Source organism: Aethalodelphis obliquidens, unplaced genomic scaffold, assembly GCF_003676395.1.
Source record: "Aethalodelphis obliquidens isolate GAN/ISIS:26980383/991018 unplaced genomic scaffold, ASM367639v1 scaffold86, whole genome shotgun sequence".
Classification (NCBI taxonomy): domain Eukaryota; kingdom Metazoa; phylum Chordata; class Mammalia; order Artiodactyla; family Delphinidae; genus Aethalodelphis; species Aethalodelphis obliquidens.
This window is the reverse complement of record NW_020838030.1, coordinates 451,788-471,329: the sequence shown is the minus strand read 5'-3', so window position 1 is coordinate 471,329 and position 19,542 is coordinate 451,788. Positions and strand designations below refer to the sequence as shown.

General features: G+C 56.7%; 1 protein-coding gene across 2 annotated transcripts in view; it reads left to right on the top strand.

The window, feature by feature from the left end:
• Nucleotides 1–19,542, top strand: part of NUP210 (nucleoporin 210) — a 100,725-nt gene that overhangs the window by 58,410 nt on the left and 22,773 nt on the right. For both annotated transcript variants that reach the window (XM_027093697.1, XM_027093698.1), the window contains exons 17-25: nt 4,829–5,021; nt 5,529–5,635; nt 6,283–6,387; nt 6,472–6,573; nt 14,048–14,176; nt 15,442–15,569; nt 15,667–15,802; nt 17,098–17,160; nt 17,332–17,511. In XM_027093697.1, the coding sequence (XP_026949498.1) occupies nt 4,829–5,021; nt 5,529–5,635; nt 6,283–6,387; nt 6,472–6,573; nt 14,048–14,176; nt 15,442–15,569; nt 15,667–15,802; nt 17,098–17,160; nt 17,332–17,511 (1,143 nt within the window). The remainder of the gene's footprint in view (nt 1–4,828; nt 5,022–5,528; nt 5,636–6,282; nt 6,388–6,471; nt 6,574–14,047; nt 14,177–15,441; nt 15,570–15,666; nt 15,803–17,097; nt 17,161–17,331; nt 17,512–19,542) is intronic.

Here is a 19,542-nt window from a genome sequence, read left to right as displayed (position 1 = left end):
AAGGTCACTGCAAGCAGAGGGAAGAAAGGCACTGGGGTCCCTGACAGCAGGGATGTGAGGTGACAGCAGTCCAGCCTCCACCCCTGAGACCCTCGAGACCGGACGGCTGGACGTGGAGGATTTGGAAGCCCCCTGGTCAGGGTCAGGCATGCACACGTCCTGCTGGCCGGCTGCGGCCCTTCTCGGAAGGAAACCACGCTTCTTTTCTTCTCATCCCTCAGCATACGTTTGTTGGATCTCACCCCCTGTGCTGGGCACACGTCAGGTTCTGGAACGCAGAGTACCCAGGGCAGGCGAGGCTCGGGCCTCGGAGCCGACAGGAGGCCCACAGCAGACGTGGTGGATGGACGGGTGCGAAGCCCTGTGGAGACAGGGGACCTCAGACTGTAGGGAAAGGCCCCTGTGAGGAGGGCACACAGGCTCACGCCTGTGCTCGGGGCGCCAGCCAAGAGGGGCCAAGCTCAGGGTGCCCCAGGCAGGTAGAACAGCAAGTGCAAAGGCCCCGGGGCCAGCCCAGGGTCTCTGCAACCCTGCTGCCCACACAGTGATCAGAACCGCTGTGTGTGTCTTGCTCCTCGTCCCTGAGGGCTGGACCCGCAGGCAGAACCTACGTCTGTCCAGCTCCAAGTCCGGTGCCTCCTTGGCAGCCCTGCAGATGCTTCTCTCCCAGCCCCAGCCTGCAGTCAGCCCCGGGGCGTGTCCAGCTGCCTGCCTGGGGCAGCGAGATTGGGAGTCGGCTCCTGCTGCTGCTTGGTCAAGTTGCATCCCTTTGAAGCTCTAGGGGAGGCGCCAGACTCCAGGGCCTGGGACTTGGGAACAAGCCCACCCTCTGGCCGGTGCCTCTGGGCCTCCTGTCCTTGTGAGCTTGGTTCAGCTTTTTCTCCCGCTGCTCTGGCGATCGTGGGGGGCTTCACTGACCCCTCAGCTCTGAGGCATGTGAGCCCCTCCGCTGGTCCCGTGAGGACTGGGGCCTCGCCGGCACTGGTTAAAGTGAGGAGTCTGTGTGTGCGGCTCAGGGCCCTCTCCCCTGCCCCGCGGGCCTGCAGGGAGCATCCTCCTGCGGGAGGAGGCCCGGGCTCAGAGCCCAGCGCCCCTCCGCAGGCTCGTTGCCATGGTGCCGCATCCTCCCCGTCCCAGGCCTGGGTGTGCATGTCATGGAGCGGCTGACCATCTTCCCTAAGGTGAAAATCCTTGTGTGTTCCGGAAAGACTTTGGGGGCTATTGAGATGAATGTCCTGAAAGTTTTACATTTTAAATCACTTTTATGTACTCAGCAAACTATCCCTTGTGGAAAGAAAGACAACATATAAGTCTGGATGCTTGGAAGACCCGGCTTGCTGGGTCCACCGTGTGTGTGCCGGGGAGCCGGATTCAGGCCTGGCCTGAATCCCACTCGCTGTGCAGCTGCCTCCTTTGAGTGATGACAGTGACATCCAGAGTTCCTGCGGGGGATAAGCGGGACCGGACATAGGGAGTCAGAGTGGGACCTGCAGGCCCTGGGACCGCCCGTCACCTTCCCCCCGCGATCCGTGCTTGGACGCTGGGACAGTCCCATGTTCTGGCTTGCTGTCCCCTGGCTGGAGTTGTTTCCCTCCTGAACCTGCAGCTCTTTATTCACACGTTACTTTCTCGGGGTGTGGGGGGGCCTTCCTCAGCCTTAGACCTTATCTGAAGGTCCCCACTCAGCATTTCCTATGCGGTTCCCTTCTCCCCCTCCCCGCCCCCAAGCACCTAACATCAACTAATGCTGTAGAATTTATGCACAGGCAGGCCTCAGAGACGGCGTGGGTTCGGTTCCAGACCCGGCAGTACAGTGCGAATATCGCGATAAAACAAGTCGCAGGAACTTTTTGGTTTCCCGGGGCATATAAAAGCTACATTTATATTATCCTATAGTCTATTAAGTGTGCAATAGTGTTATGGCTAAAGAAACAATGTACAGACCTTAATTAAAAAGGACTTTATAGCTAAAATATGCTAACCGACCTCTGAGCCTTCAGTGAGTCATGGCAGTAACTTCAAAGGTCCCTGATCACAGACACCCTAACAAGTACATATAATAATGACGAAAAAGTCTGAACTATTGCGAGAATTACCAGAACGTGACCCAGAGACATGAAGTGAACAAACGCTGTTAGGAAAATGGCGGTGACAGAATCTCTCGACACACGGTTGCCACGAACCTTCAGGTTGTAAAAACGAGGGATCTGCGAAGCGCAACATCTCCGAGCTGTGCCTGTACTCATTTTCATCTTTGTGAGTCTCTCTCTCAGGGCCCAGCTCGTGGTGGGAGCTCAGTGAATGGTGGGTGGATGAGTGATCCAGGGACCCCTCCCCAGCCCCCCCGCCCGCTGCCCTTATTCTGTAGGCTCACATGCCTGGTGCCGAGGACAGGGCGGGGGGATGGTCAGGCCTGAACAGCGGGTGCTCCTCCAAAGCCCCCTCAGCTCCAGCCTGTTCAACCCCAGGCTGGCCAGACCTTCTCAATTTCAAAGGAAAAAACAGATCCAAGTGCCTCTTTCCTGTACTTAAACATTGGCTACTCGCTGAAGGAGCCCAGTCTGGCCGTCTGTCGGCTGTGACCTCGGGGTCAGCCCAGGGTTGTCTCTTGGCTGGAGGATGCCGGTCAGGCAGCGAGTGCGGCTCTGAATTGGCTCTCGTGTGTTGTAGATCTTTGCTCAGACACAGAATTCCTTGTGATCCATCCGTGCTGGGATTCCAGAGCCGCAAGCCAGTCAGGTGTGGCCCCTGAGACTTGTGGTCTCACCAGGGGACCCTGAGGAAGATATATCCTTGCCACACATCCTGGTGCAAATCGGTTTCACTTTATACGTCTCCAAAGCCAGAGGCTGCCCAGGACGTGTTTGCAGAGTCGGTCACTGGCGAGGCCAGGCACTAAAACGGGGCTGACCTGTCGGAGTGACAAAGTGGGACTGCACTCTGGCCTGACCCCAGTCCTCTGAGCTGGGCATCAGCCGTGCAGCTCACTGCCAGAAGGTGACAGGCTGGGGCTTGAATGGAGCTGCCTCCTGACTCGTGTGCTGGGGAGAGGCTGCACAGCGTCTGGCGAGGCCGGTGGGCTTTAAAATCAGACCAGAGAGTCCCACCCCTAAACCTGTGTGACCTTGGGCAAGCAACATAACATCTCTGAGCCTCAGCCTCCCCATTTGGGGATGATGCTCTTGCCATTGGCAGGACCAGTGAACCTGCGAGCATGATTGATGCTTTGTTCATTCCCCGCCCCGCCCCGCCCCGGGGAGGAAGAGGAAGGGAAGAACGTTAGTTTTCCGCCCTGGGTCGCATCTGGGGGACAGAGTGGGGCCTCTAGAATACGCACTTTGTTCTCCCCGCCCACAGTCACAGCTCCCGACTCGTGTCCACAATGGTTGTAAACTCCTTTGCATCCCCAGGTGATCATGCTGACCTGCATTTAGAATTTGGGACCCGCTTTGGTCCAGAGTTCTCCGGGGGCGAGGGAGGTGGGAGTTTGCTGACTGCATCAGGCGGGCCAGGTGGGCTCGGCGGCAGTACCGACACCCCTGCACAGTAAGGGCTCACTTCGCGCTCACGCAGTGTGTGCATCGCAGTGGGCTGGGGGCCCCACTTCGTCGTTATCTTCCTTCCAAGACTTGGGCGGTGGAGCGGCCCCCAAGTTGAACGTGGGCAGAGAAGCAGAGCTGGCAGATCACGTTCTAACCATTCAAGCTTCTGCCCCCAGAACTGTCACGAGTGACTTGTCACATTTCACTGGCCAAAGCAAGTGATGCCCTCACTCCTGACTGCAAGGGCCAGAGAAGCTCAGTCCTTCCTCCTGGACCCGTGCCTGGGGAAGTACGGATACTGCTGAGCTCAGGTTCCTGCCTGAGTGACACGAACCAGGCCCCTTAAAATGCTCTCACGCGACCCTTATTTAAAACAGAGCCCTGGAAGGAGGATCTCGTGCAATTCCCACTTCACGTGGAGAAACTCCAGAAAGTGGGTGACTTGCCTGGGCGGAGGTGGGTTGGAGTCCGGGCTGTGGGAGCCGGGCGTCCATTCGGGCCGGGAGGGCGGGGTGAACCTCGGTCTAGGGGAATGAGGCCGCTCCCCCACGGGCCCTGGGGAGCAGAGCTGCTCAGGTGCGCGCAGCAGGAGGTGGGCTTTTGGAGTGGAATCCTAGGGGCCTGCCGCTGAGCCGCCGAGGACCTCTGTCCCTTCCCTCCCCCGGGACCCGTCCTCGCCCCCATCACCGGGGTGGTCAAGGCCGGCTGAGAGCTTTGCCATCCCAGTGGCTCTGGGACACTTTGAGGTGTAATTGGCGTTCCTGTTGAACCACGAGGCGGGGCATCCTGGAGGGGCTGAGGTGGGCATGAGGCGGGGGGAGGTGGCAGGATTTGGAGAGGGGAGGGCTGAGTGGAGGAGAGCAGCCTGGCTCGGGTGGGGAGGCCGAGGGCAGGGCCCCCCAGCCTCGGCACTGCTGACATTTGGGGCCAGATCGCCCCTTCTTGGGGGGCTGCCCAGTGCACCCTGGGGTGTTCGGCAGCACCCCAAGCTCTACACACTAGATGCCAGTTGCACGCCCTGCAGTGTGACAACCAAAAATGCTTCCAGACCCCGCCAAGGCCCCCGTTGAGGACCACGGACTGGAGCGGGAGGCCAGGTTGCAAAGGGCTGGGGGCACCTTGCTGGCTGGCAGTAGTGACCATCCGTTCGCGACTTGCCCCCCACTGGCTCACCGGGACCCCTACGAGCTTACAAGGCAGCCGGCAGGTCCGCTGCACCGTGTGGTCAGGGGCGACCCCGCCCAGTCCGGGGTGCAGCCGTAGCGGGTAACCTCGGCTTCTTGCAGGTTCCGGTCTCCAGCCATCGCAACCCCCTGCTGGACCTGGCCGCCTATGACCAGCAGGGCCGCAGGTTCGACAACTTCAGCTCGCTGAGCGTCCAGTGGGAGTCCACCAGGCCGTCGCTGGCCAGCATCGAGCTGGACCCGCCCTTACAGCTGGTGTCCCGGGACGATGGGAGTGGCCAAAAGAAGTTGCACGGTGAGCCGGGTGGTGAGCGGTGGCCCCAGACAGACGAGCCGCGGGCCGAGAGGGGCCGGCAGCTGTGGGTGGAGGGCTGGGACCCCCTCTGTCCAGGACTAAAGCTCAGGGAGCTTCAGGACTCTCCTTTAATCCTCCCACGTCTGTGACGTAGGAATGGCCTCTCTGTGTGGGAGATGGGGAGACAGCTCGGGGCACACGGCGGCTGAATCTCAAACCCCAGGTTGTACACAGACCGGCCTGGCGCCGACGCCCTGTGACGCTGCCATCACAGACCCCTCGACAGCCGGGAGCTGAGCTGTCTCCTCCAGCTCCTCTAAGCTGCCCCGGGAACCTTGCTCAGGGCCCGTTAACTCTTATGGTGCACACAGTGTAAGCGAAGCCCATCACCTATTCTTAGGGCTGTGGGAGATCTAACGCTGCAAATTAGACAGAGGGAAGGAGGGGCCGCCTCACAGATACAGCAGCGGGGCCCAAACCCGACGCCGCTTTCTCTCCCGCACTCAGGTTTGCAGGCCATTTCAGTTCACCAGGCCTCGGGCACCACGGCCATCTCTGCCACTGCCACTGGCTACCAGCAGTCCCACCTGGACATGGCTAGAGTGAAGCAGCCGGTACTGACCAGAGCCCTGGGGGGCCGGGGAGCCCTGCTGCTTCTGCTTCTCCTGTGCTGTGCCCGGCGTCCCAGGGTCCTGAGCCCCTCGCTGGGCTGCACCCCGGTCACCCCCCGCTCCATGATCAGGGGTGCCTCCTCACCAGGCTCCCTGCCTCAGTCTCCCCCGCTGCACACCCTGCGCGCAGGCAACGGGGGGATCCAGCTGAAAGGCAGAGGGACCTCGCCACACGCCGTCTCTGGCGCACGCCTCGGGGGCCCTCAGGCCTTTGGGCCGTAGCCTCTTCCCCGCCGCGGCCCCAGCTGAGTGTGCCCAGCTGGTTCAGCCCCATCCCCTAAGCCCTCAGCTCCCACTGCCTGCAACGCTGTCCCACTTTCCTGGGGTGCGTGTGAGTCGTCCATCCCGGGAGCCTGGCAGGTGGGATGGGGCGCCCACCTGGGCAGGACTTCAGGAGGCCTCGCAGGGCTGTGGTCTCAAAGCACGATGGGTGTTACTGGGCTCGTGTCCCCGACATAACGAGGTCCCGCGGGGCGGGGGGGCGCCAGCCCCTGGGGTCACTCGTCCTGCTCTTCTGGGGGAGGCCGTGGGCTAGCCTGAGGTGGCCCCCAGCCCCCCCGGATCTGACAGTGCTGGCTTTGCCCCTTCAGCACCATCCCCTCATGCCCGTGTCAGCCTCCATCGAACTCTTGCTGGTGGAAGACGTGAGGGTCAGTCCAGAAGAGGTGGCCATCTACAACCACCCGGGCGTGCAGGTACAGCCTCCCCCCTGCTCCAGTGCCTGGGTGTGACCCCTGGGGGACCCCAGGCCTCTGACACCAGCTGGCCCCTCCTAACAGGCAGAGCTGCACGTCCGAGAAGGCTCTGGCTACTTCTTCCTCAACACCAGCAGCGCAGATGTGGTCAGGGTGGCCTATCAGGAAGCCCGGGGCATCGCCACGGTGAGTGGGGCCCTGCCCCCGCCTTCCTCTTCGTATTAGTGAGCAGATTGTTGCCGAAGCTGGCCCTTAGTCTCGGCTGGTGTGTTGAACAGTCTTCAGATTCTCTGATTCGCTGTTTGTGAAACTCACGAGCTACCTTTGTGGTTTGTATTCCATCTCCACAAACTACCCGCACTGTAGTTACCTAGTAATGATAATTAGTATTTAATTTAATAATTAAATTTAATAATTAATTGAATTTAATAATTATATAATAATTATTATTACCTAGTAATAATATTTTCATCTTAATTGGTTTCCTTTCAATTAAGATGAAAATATTATTACATGAGTGCCAGTATAAGAACCATAAGGAAATTGCCCTTAAAGACATATCGGCTTTCTCTGTTTCTCCATGTTCCTTCCCTGACCCTCTCCCTAGCTGTGCCCATGGTGTGGAAGAATTGAGCATTCTGCTCTTTTCAGTGCTTTTATTCTAAGGGTTTTTTTCTCCGTGTTGCTATGTAGGCTGGCTGATTATTTTCTCACAGTCATGTGTACTCAGCCATTCTCTCCTTGTAGAGCATTTAGGTGGTTTAATTTTTTTTATTTTTAAAGAATCGCCCTATGATTATGACAAAGAGTAAAGGCAAACAGACACCAACGTCCTAAATGTCTGCATATTGGCACAGTGAGTTATTATGCTGTCGTGAAAACTGAACTTTCTTTAAAAGGAAACTCTGACCGCTGAGTGTGTCAAACCACTGCTGTGAGTCGCAATTGCAGGCAGCCAAGAACCAAGAGACCGTGACACCCATGCGGTGTCCTGAAATTGCAGCTCTGCTGCGGCCTTTGGGTTGCTCAGAGCCTAAGACCTGCTTTCCCCCGGTGAAGGCTGGTTGCCAGGTGTTGGGGGAGTTTTCCAGTCATCCCAGCACCGAGCGAGACTTGTCCTGGACTCGAGAGAGGCGGGGGCACTCCGTGCTTGACGCATGGTGCGGGTTCCTGTGGTGCAGCCAGGGAAGCCAGGAGAAAGCCATCCTGCCATCCTGCTGCCCGCGCTTGCTTTCAGCATTGCCTGTCCTTGCGGGGGAGCCCTCACCACTGGCGAGAGCACAAAACACGCATTCCAGGGACTTAGCCTTCACAGAGACCTGGTCCTACAATCTCCTTTCAGAAATACAGCCCGGCTGCCTTGCCCATGGTTGTGCAGTAAATGTGTGTCCTAGCCGGGAATTAGGAGTATGTCACCTCACTCTCTGCAGGGTTTCCAGCCATAACTCCCCACTGGTCCCTTTCTCTGACTTTCTTTTTGCATCTGTGGACTGTCTTGATACAGTGGCCACAACATGAGTTGTCTCTGAAGTGGGACAGGTGTAGAGTAAGTGAGGCAAATGAGCAGGGTGTGAGGAACATACTGGGAGGAGCTGGGCTAACCGTCACCAGATGCTTAGCTTCAGCGTTGGAGGTAATAGGGCATGGTGGGGACTGCGGTAAACTAGACGGCAGAGACTGTAGCTAAGGGACAGCTGGCCCGCACCCTCGCCAACTTGTATTATTTTTAATATCAGTTTTATTGAGGTATCTTTCACATACCATACAATTCACCCACTTAATGTCACAATTCAGTGGTTTTTAGTGTACTCATAGATGCAGGCAACCATCACCACAGTTAGTTTTAGGTTTTTTATCGCCTCAAAAAACCCCCAAATACCTTAGTAATCACCTCCCTATTCTTAGACACACACACATAGGAAAGGGTGTTGGATTTTGTCAAATGCTTTTTCTGTGTCTCTTAAAATAATCTTTTTTTTGTTTGTTTTTTATTCTATTGATATCATGTGTTACGTTAATTGGCTTTCAGATATTAAACCAACCTTGCATTCTGGGCTAAACCCTACTTGCTCATGGTATATAATTCTTTTTACGTGTAACTGGTTAAAGTTTGCTGGTATTTTGTTGAGTTTATGTTCATATTCGTGAGAGATTTTGGTTTGTGATTTTCTTTTTTGTGATGTCTTTGCCTGGTTTGGGTATCAGGGTGATATCACCCTCATAGAATGACTTAGAAATGTTCCCTCTTCTAATTTTCGGAAGAGTCTGGGTAGAATTGGTAACAGTAAGTCTTGAATGTTTGGTAGAGTTAACCAGTGGAGCCTTCTGGTCACGGGCTTTCCTCATGGGTGGTTTTTGATATGAATTCAAACTCTTCACTTCTTACATGTCTATCCAGATTGTTTGTTTCTTTTTGAGTCAGTTTTGGTAGCATGTGTCTTTCTAGGATGATCTAGTTTTTTTGTTGTTTTGTTTTCCTAACATTTTCTTACCTTCCTCCAGTGGGCGACTTTGGTCTTTAGCTGTCTTGTTGGAAGGATGCTTTCTCACAGGGCAGCCCCTCGGTGAAGGGCGAGGAAGCACGTCATAACATTCCTGTTTTTCTCAGAGGCAGAATTACAGATGTTGGGACCTTTTGGGTTTATCACCGTAGATCAGAGCAAGAAAAAGCCATCTCTCGGCACCTGTGGACAAATGTGTGTCGTTAGAGGGAGCTTGGGGGCAGCTGGATGCCTGAGATGGTAGGAAGCTCTCCCCCATGCACTTATATTCCCTCTATAAAAGAAAGAATAATTCCCTGGCCATTCCTCTTCCATGTAAGTAAGTGTTCACTGTCAAATCCTTAACATTAAAGGGAAAACCTCAAATTGTAAATGATTCCAACTGCTTGAAATATGCCTTTTTTTGCTTTATCTCTGGAGATTAAAAATAACTCCCCTGTTATATAAAAGAGGGAAATTTCAAGTTCAGAAAAATGTGTGCAGTGCTAACAAAACTTGGGCACCTTTTTACCCACATTTACCTTGCACCACACGTTTTGAGTGAGCCCTGAGGGCAGCCCTGTGGCCGGAAAGAGACCCTTCCTCCAAGAACAAGAGGTTCTGACAGTCTGCGATGGACTAGGCTGCTGCTTCAGGTAGTGAGCTCCCCGTCTCTGGAGGCATTCAAACAGAGGCTAGCATGCTTGTCCGACTCAAGATGGGATTCCAGCGTCAGAGTCAGGTTTCCCAAAACCTACGAACCCCTGCTTAGCCTAGCAATGTCCTACAATGTGCAGTCCCTGTCAGCAACAGACTCTAGGCTTCTCCCGGCCAAGACAAGCCTGACATCCCCAGTTTACAGATGGTCCCAAAGAGTTATAGCAGTTCCCTCTCCAGGTTGTAGGACTGGCCTTCGCCCACATGTGTCATCCTCCGTGGCTCTTGTTGAGTGGGGCTAAGTGCCCCACTGCAGACACGACCCCAGGACACGTCTGGCACCGAGTTCAGGACGTGCCAGCTGTGCCTGACGTTCAGTGCCCGATCCACCAGGATCGTGTTTGCCCAGAAGGTATCCTGGAGGCGCCTTGGCTGCCAGGCTCTCTGCTTCCCCCCACCTCAGGCCTGTGCAGAGACCACTGCGGCTCCAGGTGGAATCAGGTTCTGGTTCCCTTTGCCTCTTCTGTAAAGTGTGGGAGGGATTTTTCATGGAGTGTTGACAGCCGATGACAGCTCCTTGCAGCTTCTCGGAGGGCTGTTTCTGAAGGACGTTTACACGTTTCTATGGCATTTTCCATCTGCTAATTAGCAGCATTCTCATTTCCTTTAATCACAGAGGGGAGGAAGCCCACAACATTTCTTCAATTAGCTCAGAGAGAATTGTTTCTTTCTTTCCTATTGATACCCATTTGGAGGCAAGAATGGCTGGTGGTGTGTGTTGGCTTCCAAGCGTCTCTGGAAGGGAGTCTGGCGCTCACGCACCGCACGGGGACTGTGGTGGGGTGGTTATGCCCCCACCATGCACCCAGGGCTGTGCAGGCTCACACAGACCCAAACCCTCTGCAATGCACCTCTCTTTCCTTCTTGGCTAGTTTACACATAGGAGCGTTTACCTGATTCAAACTCAGGGTTTCTTTCTTCTCACCAGTTCTTTACATTTCAAAATAAGCCCTCCACGCAGAAGCTGTGTGATTATAAGATCGGCAGCTGGGAAGCAACCTAGCGTGTGCTGAGCCCTCACGCCTTTCATTAACGCATTCACCCTGCAAAGGTGGGTGCCCGTCACTTGCCAGGCCTGGTCCGGGCTCCAGGGCTCCAGCGGGGAGCAGACAGGGCCTCTCTGGGTCCTGGGATATGCGGCTGGTCACGGTGACATTGTACCTCTGAGGAGGTGCATCAGAAGGGGGTTCTTCCTTGGGTTGGGGCAGGTGGTAAGTGGTAGCCGTGGGGCGTGAACTCGGGTGTGTCCCGCCTGCGGTGTGTTCGCCTGCGGGAAGCCTCCGGGCTGGCTGGGGCCCTTGGATGAAGTTTCTTATCTCAGTGTGACCCTGGTCATCCCCCACCAGCCTCAAGGGCGTCCATGTCTGCCGGGGGCATGGATCCCCACCCTCTCGCATGGCACGGCCTGGCCAGCACGAGACATCGACGGGCACGCATGGGAAATGGAAGCGGATGGTGCCAGCGATGTTCGGAAGTATCTTCAGGGTCCTTGCTCCTCTGTAGTGAACAAGTGTGAAGTGTGATGGGCCCTGGGAAGCGAGGGCCGTGATGCGCAGCGGCCCCTCGGGGCCTCGCGGGCGCAGGTGGAGGGCGCGAGCAGAGCGGCCCCTGGCTCCACACATGGCATCTTAATGCACAGTAACGCGTTCCCGTCTCCAAAGAGATGACAGGACTTCTCCTGGGCTCTCAGTGAGCACCTTTACCCCGTGGGAACGAGAATTCATGCTGGGCGTGGGTTTACCCACCTCCCCTCCTGCACGTGCGTCCCTCACACGTCCGTCAGGGAGCAGGTGGGTCTGGAGCCTGGAGAAGAGGGTGGTGACACATACACGGTCGGGGTGGGGACAGGATCCCTCCCCCACCACCCCCACCCCTGTGCCATCTGCTGGCCGGCACGTCCCCTCGTTTCCTCCAGTGGTTTGTCTCTGGAGTGACGGGTGGGCACGCCCGTAAAGCACTGTTCATTGTCCAGTGGGCTGGCAGGAGCTGATGTGCGGACGGGCCACGCGGCCCTTTGGTGGGTGGCAGCCTGACGCCGTCTCCCGCTCCATCATGCGGAAGGCGCCTGGACGTCCAGCTGCTGGGAAATCAAGCGGAAAAGGAATCGATTTCCCCACCGCCATTTGTGTCTTTGTTTAAAATGCGCAAAGTGGCTCTTTCGAAGGAGAGAAAAAGAAGAGGGAACGCCTCCATGCGCCCCCTGCGCGGGTCTGGCCCCGTAGGTACAGCGAGCGCGTCATTTCTCTGCGTTACGAAGGACGTGTCGCTCCTGACAGCGGCGACTTTTGCAGGAGGATCAGATTAGAGCTCTCGCTTCTCCCTGTGATTTTTAAACGGGTTCTCTCTGGGGGATGCGTAGTAAGCCAAGTGAATCGTCCTCCGCAGAACTGGAGCCCTGTGGCCTCCAGTCCTCGGCGTACTTGATAGCAGGCTGGCGTGGCCCTGGGTCAAACTACACAGCCGTTGTTCAGAGTGCCAGCGTGATTTCCACTCTGGAATCTTTATTAAGCGACTTGAGTCCTTGTGTGAAATACCCTGGGCCCCCTTCATCTGTGGATGTACCTGTGAGCCCAGTGCTGCTGGCAGAGTTCTCAAGCCCCTGCCGCCTCCCCTGCCCGACGGTTCCTTTCTGGCTGCTGGTGGCATCCAGCTCTGGGAAGCGGCTGAGTGTGGGAGAAGCAGCCCTAAACTGGGGGCTCGGGCACCGTGTTCTCTCCCCAGTGCCGCCCCTTCAAGGCTGGGTTCCCACCCTGGGTGGGCCTGTCTCCCCATGTGTTCACTGAAGGATGTGGGCCAGAATCAGCACTTCCCAAATAGATGACGGTACCTGGGGTTTGCAGACCCCTTTTTTCAAAAATTCCCAAGTGCTGACAAAGCCAGGGCTGAAGCTGAGCTGGTGCAGGTGCAGGTCTCCTTACATTAACCAGCGGCTTGGAGCTGTGACCCTGGATCTCAGTGTACTCAACACGCTGGGCGGGGGCCGAGTCTCGGCCAGGTGTGAGGCTCGGTCCTGAGGCTGCATTAGGGGAGAAGACAGCCTGGGGGAGGTTGCACAGGGAGGTCTACATCGAGTTGGAGTGAAGAGTGGTACAGCTGCAGCAGGAGAAGAGAGCAGAGGGGCGAAGGTCCCGACCTTCCAGATCAGGGGAGATTTTACCGAGGAGGGACACTTGAATGGGACTGAGGGTGAGTGGGAGCCAGCAGGTGGGCACAGGGGGAGGACAAGCCCCCAGATCTCAAAGGTGGACTATGCAGCCCTGAGGCGGGTAGACAGGCGCCAGATGGCTGGAGTGCGATGGCCATGGGGGAGGGTGTTTTGCGGTGAAACCAGAGTCCTGGGCAAGGGCCAGATCGTGCCAGGTTCTTATAGGATGTGTTAAGGATGTGGGCTCACTCTGGGCAGCCTTTGAAGGCTTCTAACCTGGGTGCAATAGGATAGTATTTGGTTGTCTCCTGACGTCTTTCCCCCACAGGTTCTTGACATTGAAATTGTAGCTTTGCCAACACTGAGCAGTTCACAGTACCCACCGCCCATCTCCCACCCCCAGTGAATATAAGACCACAAATCTCAGGCAGCAAAGCCAGGGCCAGGTAGAGATGGGAGGCAGCCGCGGGGCCCACCCACTAGCTCCATGACACGCCTCCACCTGCCCAGCCCCCAAGACCACTCAGTTGAGATGCACGCCTAAGCAACATGACAAGTTACTGCGAGTCCATCCCCAACACGAGAGAGTGGTGATGATGCAGTTTGTCTGGGGAGAGACTTTTCTGAAGGTGGGATCCCTGGAAGGAGGTAGAGAGAGAAGAAGACTTAAAGGGGGCCTTTGGCAGTGAAAGCATGGAAGACAGGAGCTTAGATGAATTCCTGCACTCCAAACATTTTATGAGGGCTCTACTGCAAACACAGCAGAGGTTGAGGTGAATGTGGGGATGGGCAAGGTTCAGAGAGCTCGCACCGAAGACTTGGTGGCCTCCTCGGCCCGTTCCCAGGTTCTGAGAGTCTGTGGGTTCAGATTAGGATTTCTCAGTGAGAGCTTCATTTAAAAAGCAGTGGTCTCACCCTCTACCAGCCCCTGACTTGCAGTTTCACAGGAGACCCCATGGGATGCTCTTCTCTTATGGGAGCTGCAGGGGCAGGTGGCCTGGACAGGAGATATGGAACCCTGGGTGTGAGTCCTCACTCTGCCAGGCTCTGACCACCCCCACCTTGAAGCAGCTTCCCTTTTCTTCTCTGTAAATTGTGCAAAGTTGAAATAAATGCTCTCTGAAATCTATCCTGGCTCTAACATTTTACATCCCACGCCCCTCCCCTGGCTGGCAGTGGGTGCTCGTGACGAGGGGTGGGCAGGGAAACACTAGGGTTTTCCAAGCCCTGGTCTGCAGTCTCTGGGAGACAGTGTCCCACGGGCGATAGGCTGCTGCCGTGAGCAGCTGTGTAACCGCACCCACCTCTGACCTTGCAGGTGCACCCTTTGCTCCCGGGCACCTCAACCGTCATGATCCACGACTTGTGCTTAGCCTTCCCGGCCCCGGCAAAGGCTGACGTTTATGTCTCGGACATTCAGGAGCTGTACATCCGCGTGGTGGACAAGGTCAGTGTCAACTTCCCGATACGGCTCCCTCCCTGCGGAGGCCTGGAGAACGATGGGGGTTCAGGGGGTGTTTTCCTCGTGTCCACCTGCAGCTCGCAGTGCTGTTTCACCCAGCATTCTGGGCTCAGTGCAGAGCGGCCTCCGAGGGTATCCGTCTTCATCTCAGTTGACACCTGTAAAACCTGGCTGTAAATCCCGCCGGAAGTTGTCCCCACGTTAGCTGCAGCTTGGGAATTCCTGTCCTCTGACTGGTGCAAGTTACTAACCAGCCCGGTACATGCATTGCTGAGTGTGAATTTTCTCCCCAGTATGTACATTTTGGATTCTCAGAAATTTCAGTGGCAGATGAGTAAGATGTACTAACGCCGAGTGCTTTTGCAAGATGAATACATAATAGATCTGGGCTTTTCTTTAATGTAAAGAGGGATTTTATATTACTCCAAATACCTGAAGTAACTGCAGTGAGGCTTAAAGAGGGATGCTGTCAGAGTCCTGTCTTCCTGGGGGGAGAGAATAGTTGGTAATTAGAGGGGGACATTCAAGCAACTTGGACTCCTTAAAAGTCAACATTCTCTGAGCCTCAGGTAGTCCTCCTCTGATCTCATTTCCTCTGGTGATTTGCCTCCAGACTTGAGTTCTTTCACTAAGCATATCTGACTCATGTTTCCCAGAGTTCTCGCTGTATATATTACGTGCCAGGTGTGAACTCTTGGGTCACTGAGCCCTTTTTAACCCCCACTGTACGCCTGTTGCTATTCTAAGCTATGGACTGTCTCTCTAAGGAGATGTTAGTTCTCTCTTTTTATTGGAGTAGAGTTGATTTACAATGTTGTGTTAGTTTCTGGTGTACAGCAAAGTGATTCAGTTATACATGTATATATTCTTTTTCAGATTCTTTCCCATTATGGGTTATTATGAGATATTGAATATAGCCCCTGTACTATACAGTAAATCCAGTTGTTTATCTACTTTATGCATAGTAATGTGTATCTGTTAATCCCATACTTCTAATTTATCCCCCCCCCAAGATTGTTAGTTCTCTCAGAGTGGGATGTGTCATTTATGCGTCGACGTATCCCTGAGGCCTCTTGAATACAGAAAGCACGTAACCGATTTTCATTTGTTGATGGGCTGATAGTCTGAAGGTCAACTTGGGTCTGTGGGTTTGAGGTTGTTGATGCTTTTGCAGAGAGCCGTAGGGTACCACAGGTGGTGGCATGGGTCATTCGAAGGCCACCCCTGAGTCTCTGTCCCCCTTGATGTAGGTGGAGATTGGGAAGACGGTCAAGGCATATGTTCGCGTGCTGGACTTCCGCAAGAAGCCCTTCCTGGCCAAGTACTTGGCCTTCATGGACCTGAAGCTCCGGGCAGCCTCCCAGATCGTCACGTTGGTGTGAGTCCTTGCAGGATCAGGGGTCAGAGGAGGGCATCTCAGGGCATTGCCGACAGGTCTGTCGGGGAAGAAGTCCCAGCCCCTCCCTCTGTTCCAGGGCCCTCGACGAGGCCCCAGACGACTACACCGCCGTGTTCCGCGTCCATGGCGTGGCCATTGGCCAGACCAGTCTCACCGCAACCGTGACCGATAAGGCTGGACAGAGAATCAACTCGGCCCCACAGCAGATTGAGGTAAAGCTGTCCCTCTTCATGCTTCATGGCCTCGGCCCAGCCCCTGTTGCATGTTGGGGCTTTTCTGTGATAGGCTGGGCGTTTTAGGGGCAGCCCAGGAAGCCACGTGGAGGGGCCGTATTAAACTGCCCTACTGTGTCTTCTGATGAAAAGGGGGCCTTCACTGGTCCCGGGGACCTGGGGCCGCAGGAGGGAGGGGCCTGGGTTACCTCAGTCTCTCCGGGACGGAGCGGGTGTGGCGTGGCTCAGGGGAGGGGAGCTACTGCCGCACAGCAAGGGGGTGGCTGGGGAGGAGTGCGGACCGGTCTGGGCTCGTGTGCAGAGGTGCCCATTGACAGTCGGGGCCTTAGAGGCGGTGCGCTTCTCGAGGGAACTCTGGGAGCAGCCGTTCTGGGTGAGGGAGCTCCAGGGCCCCGACACCGTCTCAACTGTGACGGGAGCCCCACAGCCGCCAGGGCCAGGAAGTCGTGTCCGAGTTTATTCTTCGGCAGCACTAAACTGGTCCTGCCCCCTCCTCCACCATCTCGGCCACATGGGCCGGGGGCTTGGTGTTGGCGGGTGTGGTTGGTGCTTCTAGATGGCAGTGCACCTTTCTTCTACTGCTGAGAAGAAAGTCCTGTCTGCCTGTAAATGACACAGCCATACGGAGACGACTCCTCACGCACAAAGCAGCCCCGGGCCGACCGGCACACCTTGCGGCAAAGCAGGGGTTGTAGGGGTACAGGAGGAGGACTGGGGGCTTTGCACTGCTGCAGAGACGGGGACATCGTCGTCCCTGCCCCTCGAGTCCTGCTTTCCTCCTCTGGAAAATGTTGAGGCCGTCGAAGTAGAGGGCTCTTCTAAGGCAATTAGTCAGTAGGAATCTGGAGACATTTAGTGGAGAGACAACCCCTTCCAAAGAGGAGTTGGGGAAATCTCGAAAGCAGTGGGTTGGAAGCTTGGACGTGTGTCAGATCTCGTGGTGACTTGTTGAAACACATTGCAGGACCCCCCCTCCGACTGGCGGGGCCGGGGCAGGCCGGGGAGCGGGCATTTCTACAGTTCCCAGGTGGCTTCCGCAGGAGCAGAACACGGCCCTGAGGACCGCAGATCCTCGGGCCCAGGGGTGGGATGAGGTCTCGTGGGGGCTGCTCGGGCTCCCCCAGGCTTGGCCGGGACCCCAGGCGCTCGCCGGCGCCCCCTTCAGAGGAGTGATGTCTGCGCACCGTGCTTCTCTGGAATTGAATGTGACTGTGTCCGGCTACAGGAGCTTGGAACACAACGGGCCCCTTTCTCCCTTGTGTCTCCACACCCAGGTCTTTCCCCCGTTTAGGTTGATACCCAGGAAGGTGACGCTGATTATCGGGGCCACGATGCAGGTAGGAACCAAAGGCCACGCCCCCGCCCCACCCCCACCCGCGGCCGTGTCCCCTGCCTGGGGCTTCAGAACGGGCTGTGGAGAGTGCTGGGGTGTTGGCACCCTTGCCCCTGAGGGTGAGGCGTGGGCCGGCCGGGGGACGGGCTGACGGGCGCTGCTCTTCTCCCTCCAGATCACCTCCGAGGGCGGCCCCCAGCCTCAGTCCAACATCCTCTTCTCCATCAGCAATGAGAGCGTGGCGCTGGTGGGCAGCACCGGGCTTGTGCGAGGCCTCTCGGTGGGCCACGGCGCCGTGTCGGGGGTCGTGCAGGCCGTGGATGCCGAGAGCGGCAGGCTCGTCGTCGTGTCACAGGTAAGGGCGTGGGCTGCTCCGCAGCGGGCACCTTCCGAATCCGCCCTGGACACAGCCTCGTGGGTGAGGCTCATCGCTCCCCAGGCAGCTGGCGGGGTTGGTGACCCGGGCTGGGAGGAAGCCCTGCCTGCTGGGCGGGGGCTCTTGCCAAGGGCCGCCCTCTCCCAGGGTCTTGCTTCTGCCTTCTGAGCCCAAGCCCCTGCCTGTCACCTACCCCCACCAGGGCCAGCCCTGCACTCGTACCCCCGAGGTTGCCCTCCTCCCGACTGAGGCTCCCCGGCTGCTCCTTAAGGGGAAGGGTCCCCAAGCCCCACGCCCGGGGCCATTCCAGTGCAGGCTGACAGTAGCCGTTGTGACAGCAGACTCTGCTTTACGTGCCTCCCCGAGTCCTCTCCGGACCCTCTGCTCTGCTCGTGTGCAGGTGATGGGCCCGAGGGACGGGCTAGTGACCCACGGCCACCACACGGCTGCTCTAGGACCCGACCTAGTATTGCCAGCATCAGAGCCCTCCCGCCTTCAGGTCTTCTTTTCCAGCTGGGCTTGGAGATGTTCTCCTAGCAGAGTTGGGCTGCTCTAGGCTCTGACACACTTGCTGGGTTATGGTGTATGTTTTTGGAGGCATGTGCTGACTTGGCTGCTGTACACGAGGGTAACTGGACACCAGTAGTGTTTCAGACCTGGATTTATATTTCCAGGAGAAAAAGAAAGCATGAGTCATCCGCCAGTATCTTTGCTCAGCTAGAAGTAAAGTCATCTCCCCCGCCTCCTCGCTGGAGTGGGGGACATTTCCTGACCAATTTCCTGGGTCAGCAGAGATGCTGGAGGCCGACTCAGGGGAAGCCTCACCCAGGAGGGTCCCCCTGTCCCATATCGGTGGCACTGACTCCAAGCAGGTGAAAGCAGGTGTCTCTAAGTCTGATCGTTTCTGCCTTTCCCAGGGGCAGGCACTTCCATGGGCCTCTGGGAAGGACAGGGCAGAGCATGTCCGCCTCTCGAGAAGAGCTCAGAGTGCTTGGATTCTTCCCCGTGTCCTTGGCCTGCTGCGACCTGCAGGAGCGTCGGCTTGGTGGTCAGGCCACGGTGGAACCCCAGCTCGAAGAGGGCGTTTTGTCCTGGGTGGTGTGGCTGTGGACAGAAACTGGGCTCCTGACAGCGGTCCGGGAGCACCGCCGAGTTAGGAGCACCTGAACACACAGCTCTGGGGCGCTGGGACCCTCTGGAGGGGGTGGGGCTGACTTTGACCCGACACTGAGTGCATCGATTTACTCCTTTCCCAGCAGTTCCACTCTCTCTCCAAGTATCCCGCTTACGCCACAAAGTCCTTTTGAATCACTGGGTGGATACTCCAAGTTTACCTATCTATTTTATAAAGACGAGAAACCACTGGGCATGTGAGAGTAAAATTAAGGACCAAGGAGGCCCTGCTTTGTTTCTCTCTAAAGAAAGGGTTGCAGCCTCAGGAACGGGCTTGTTTTTCTCCTCCTGGGGGCCCGTGTGGCTGACACAGCTGACACAGCAACTGGCTGGGGATTGGTCTAGAGGGCACAAGGCCATGCAGTCCCTCCTGGCCACCCTCCTCTCTAGGCTGACCTCACTGGGCCACCTCTCTGCGTCTCCCACCTGGCAGGCTGGGGGAGGGGCCGGGGGAAGGCCCCGGTGCCCCTTGGTAGATGGAAAGGCTGCACCGCCAGCTCCATCTGAAAGGCGTCTCCTTGAGCCCAGGCAGGTGGGGGCTCAGCCTGAGGCCCTGAGGTCCGCGTGTCCCAGAAGGATATGCGACTCTGGTCAGAAGCTCACGGTTCCATCTGTGCGATTCGGGTCACCCTAAGAATCAGCTCCCAAAGCCGAGGAGTAGTCCAGGACTAGCAAGGGAAGACAGCAGTGAGAAGGATGAAGGGAAGGAAGGGAAGGGATGCTAGCTGGGCACCTACTACGTGCCAGGAGTTAGCCCACATCACAAGGCACAGGAGATGGGCTCACATGAGTGTATGTACAAAGGGCTTAAGGGTTTTAGCAGCCTGGGTTCAGCAT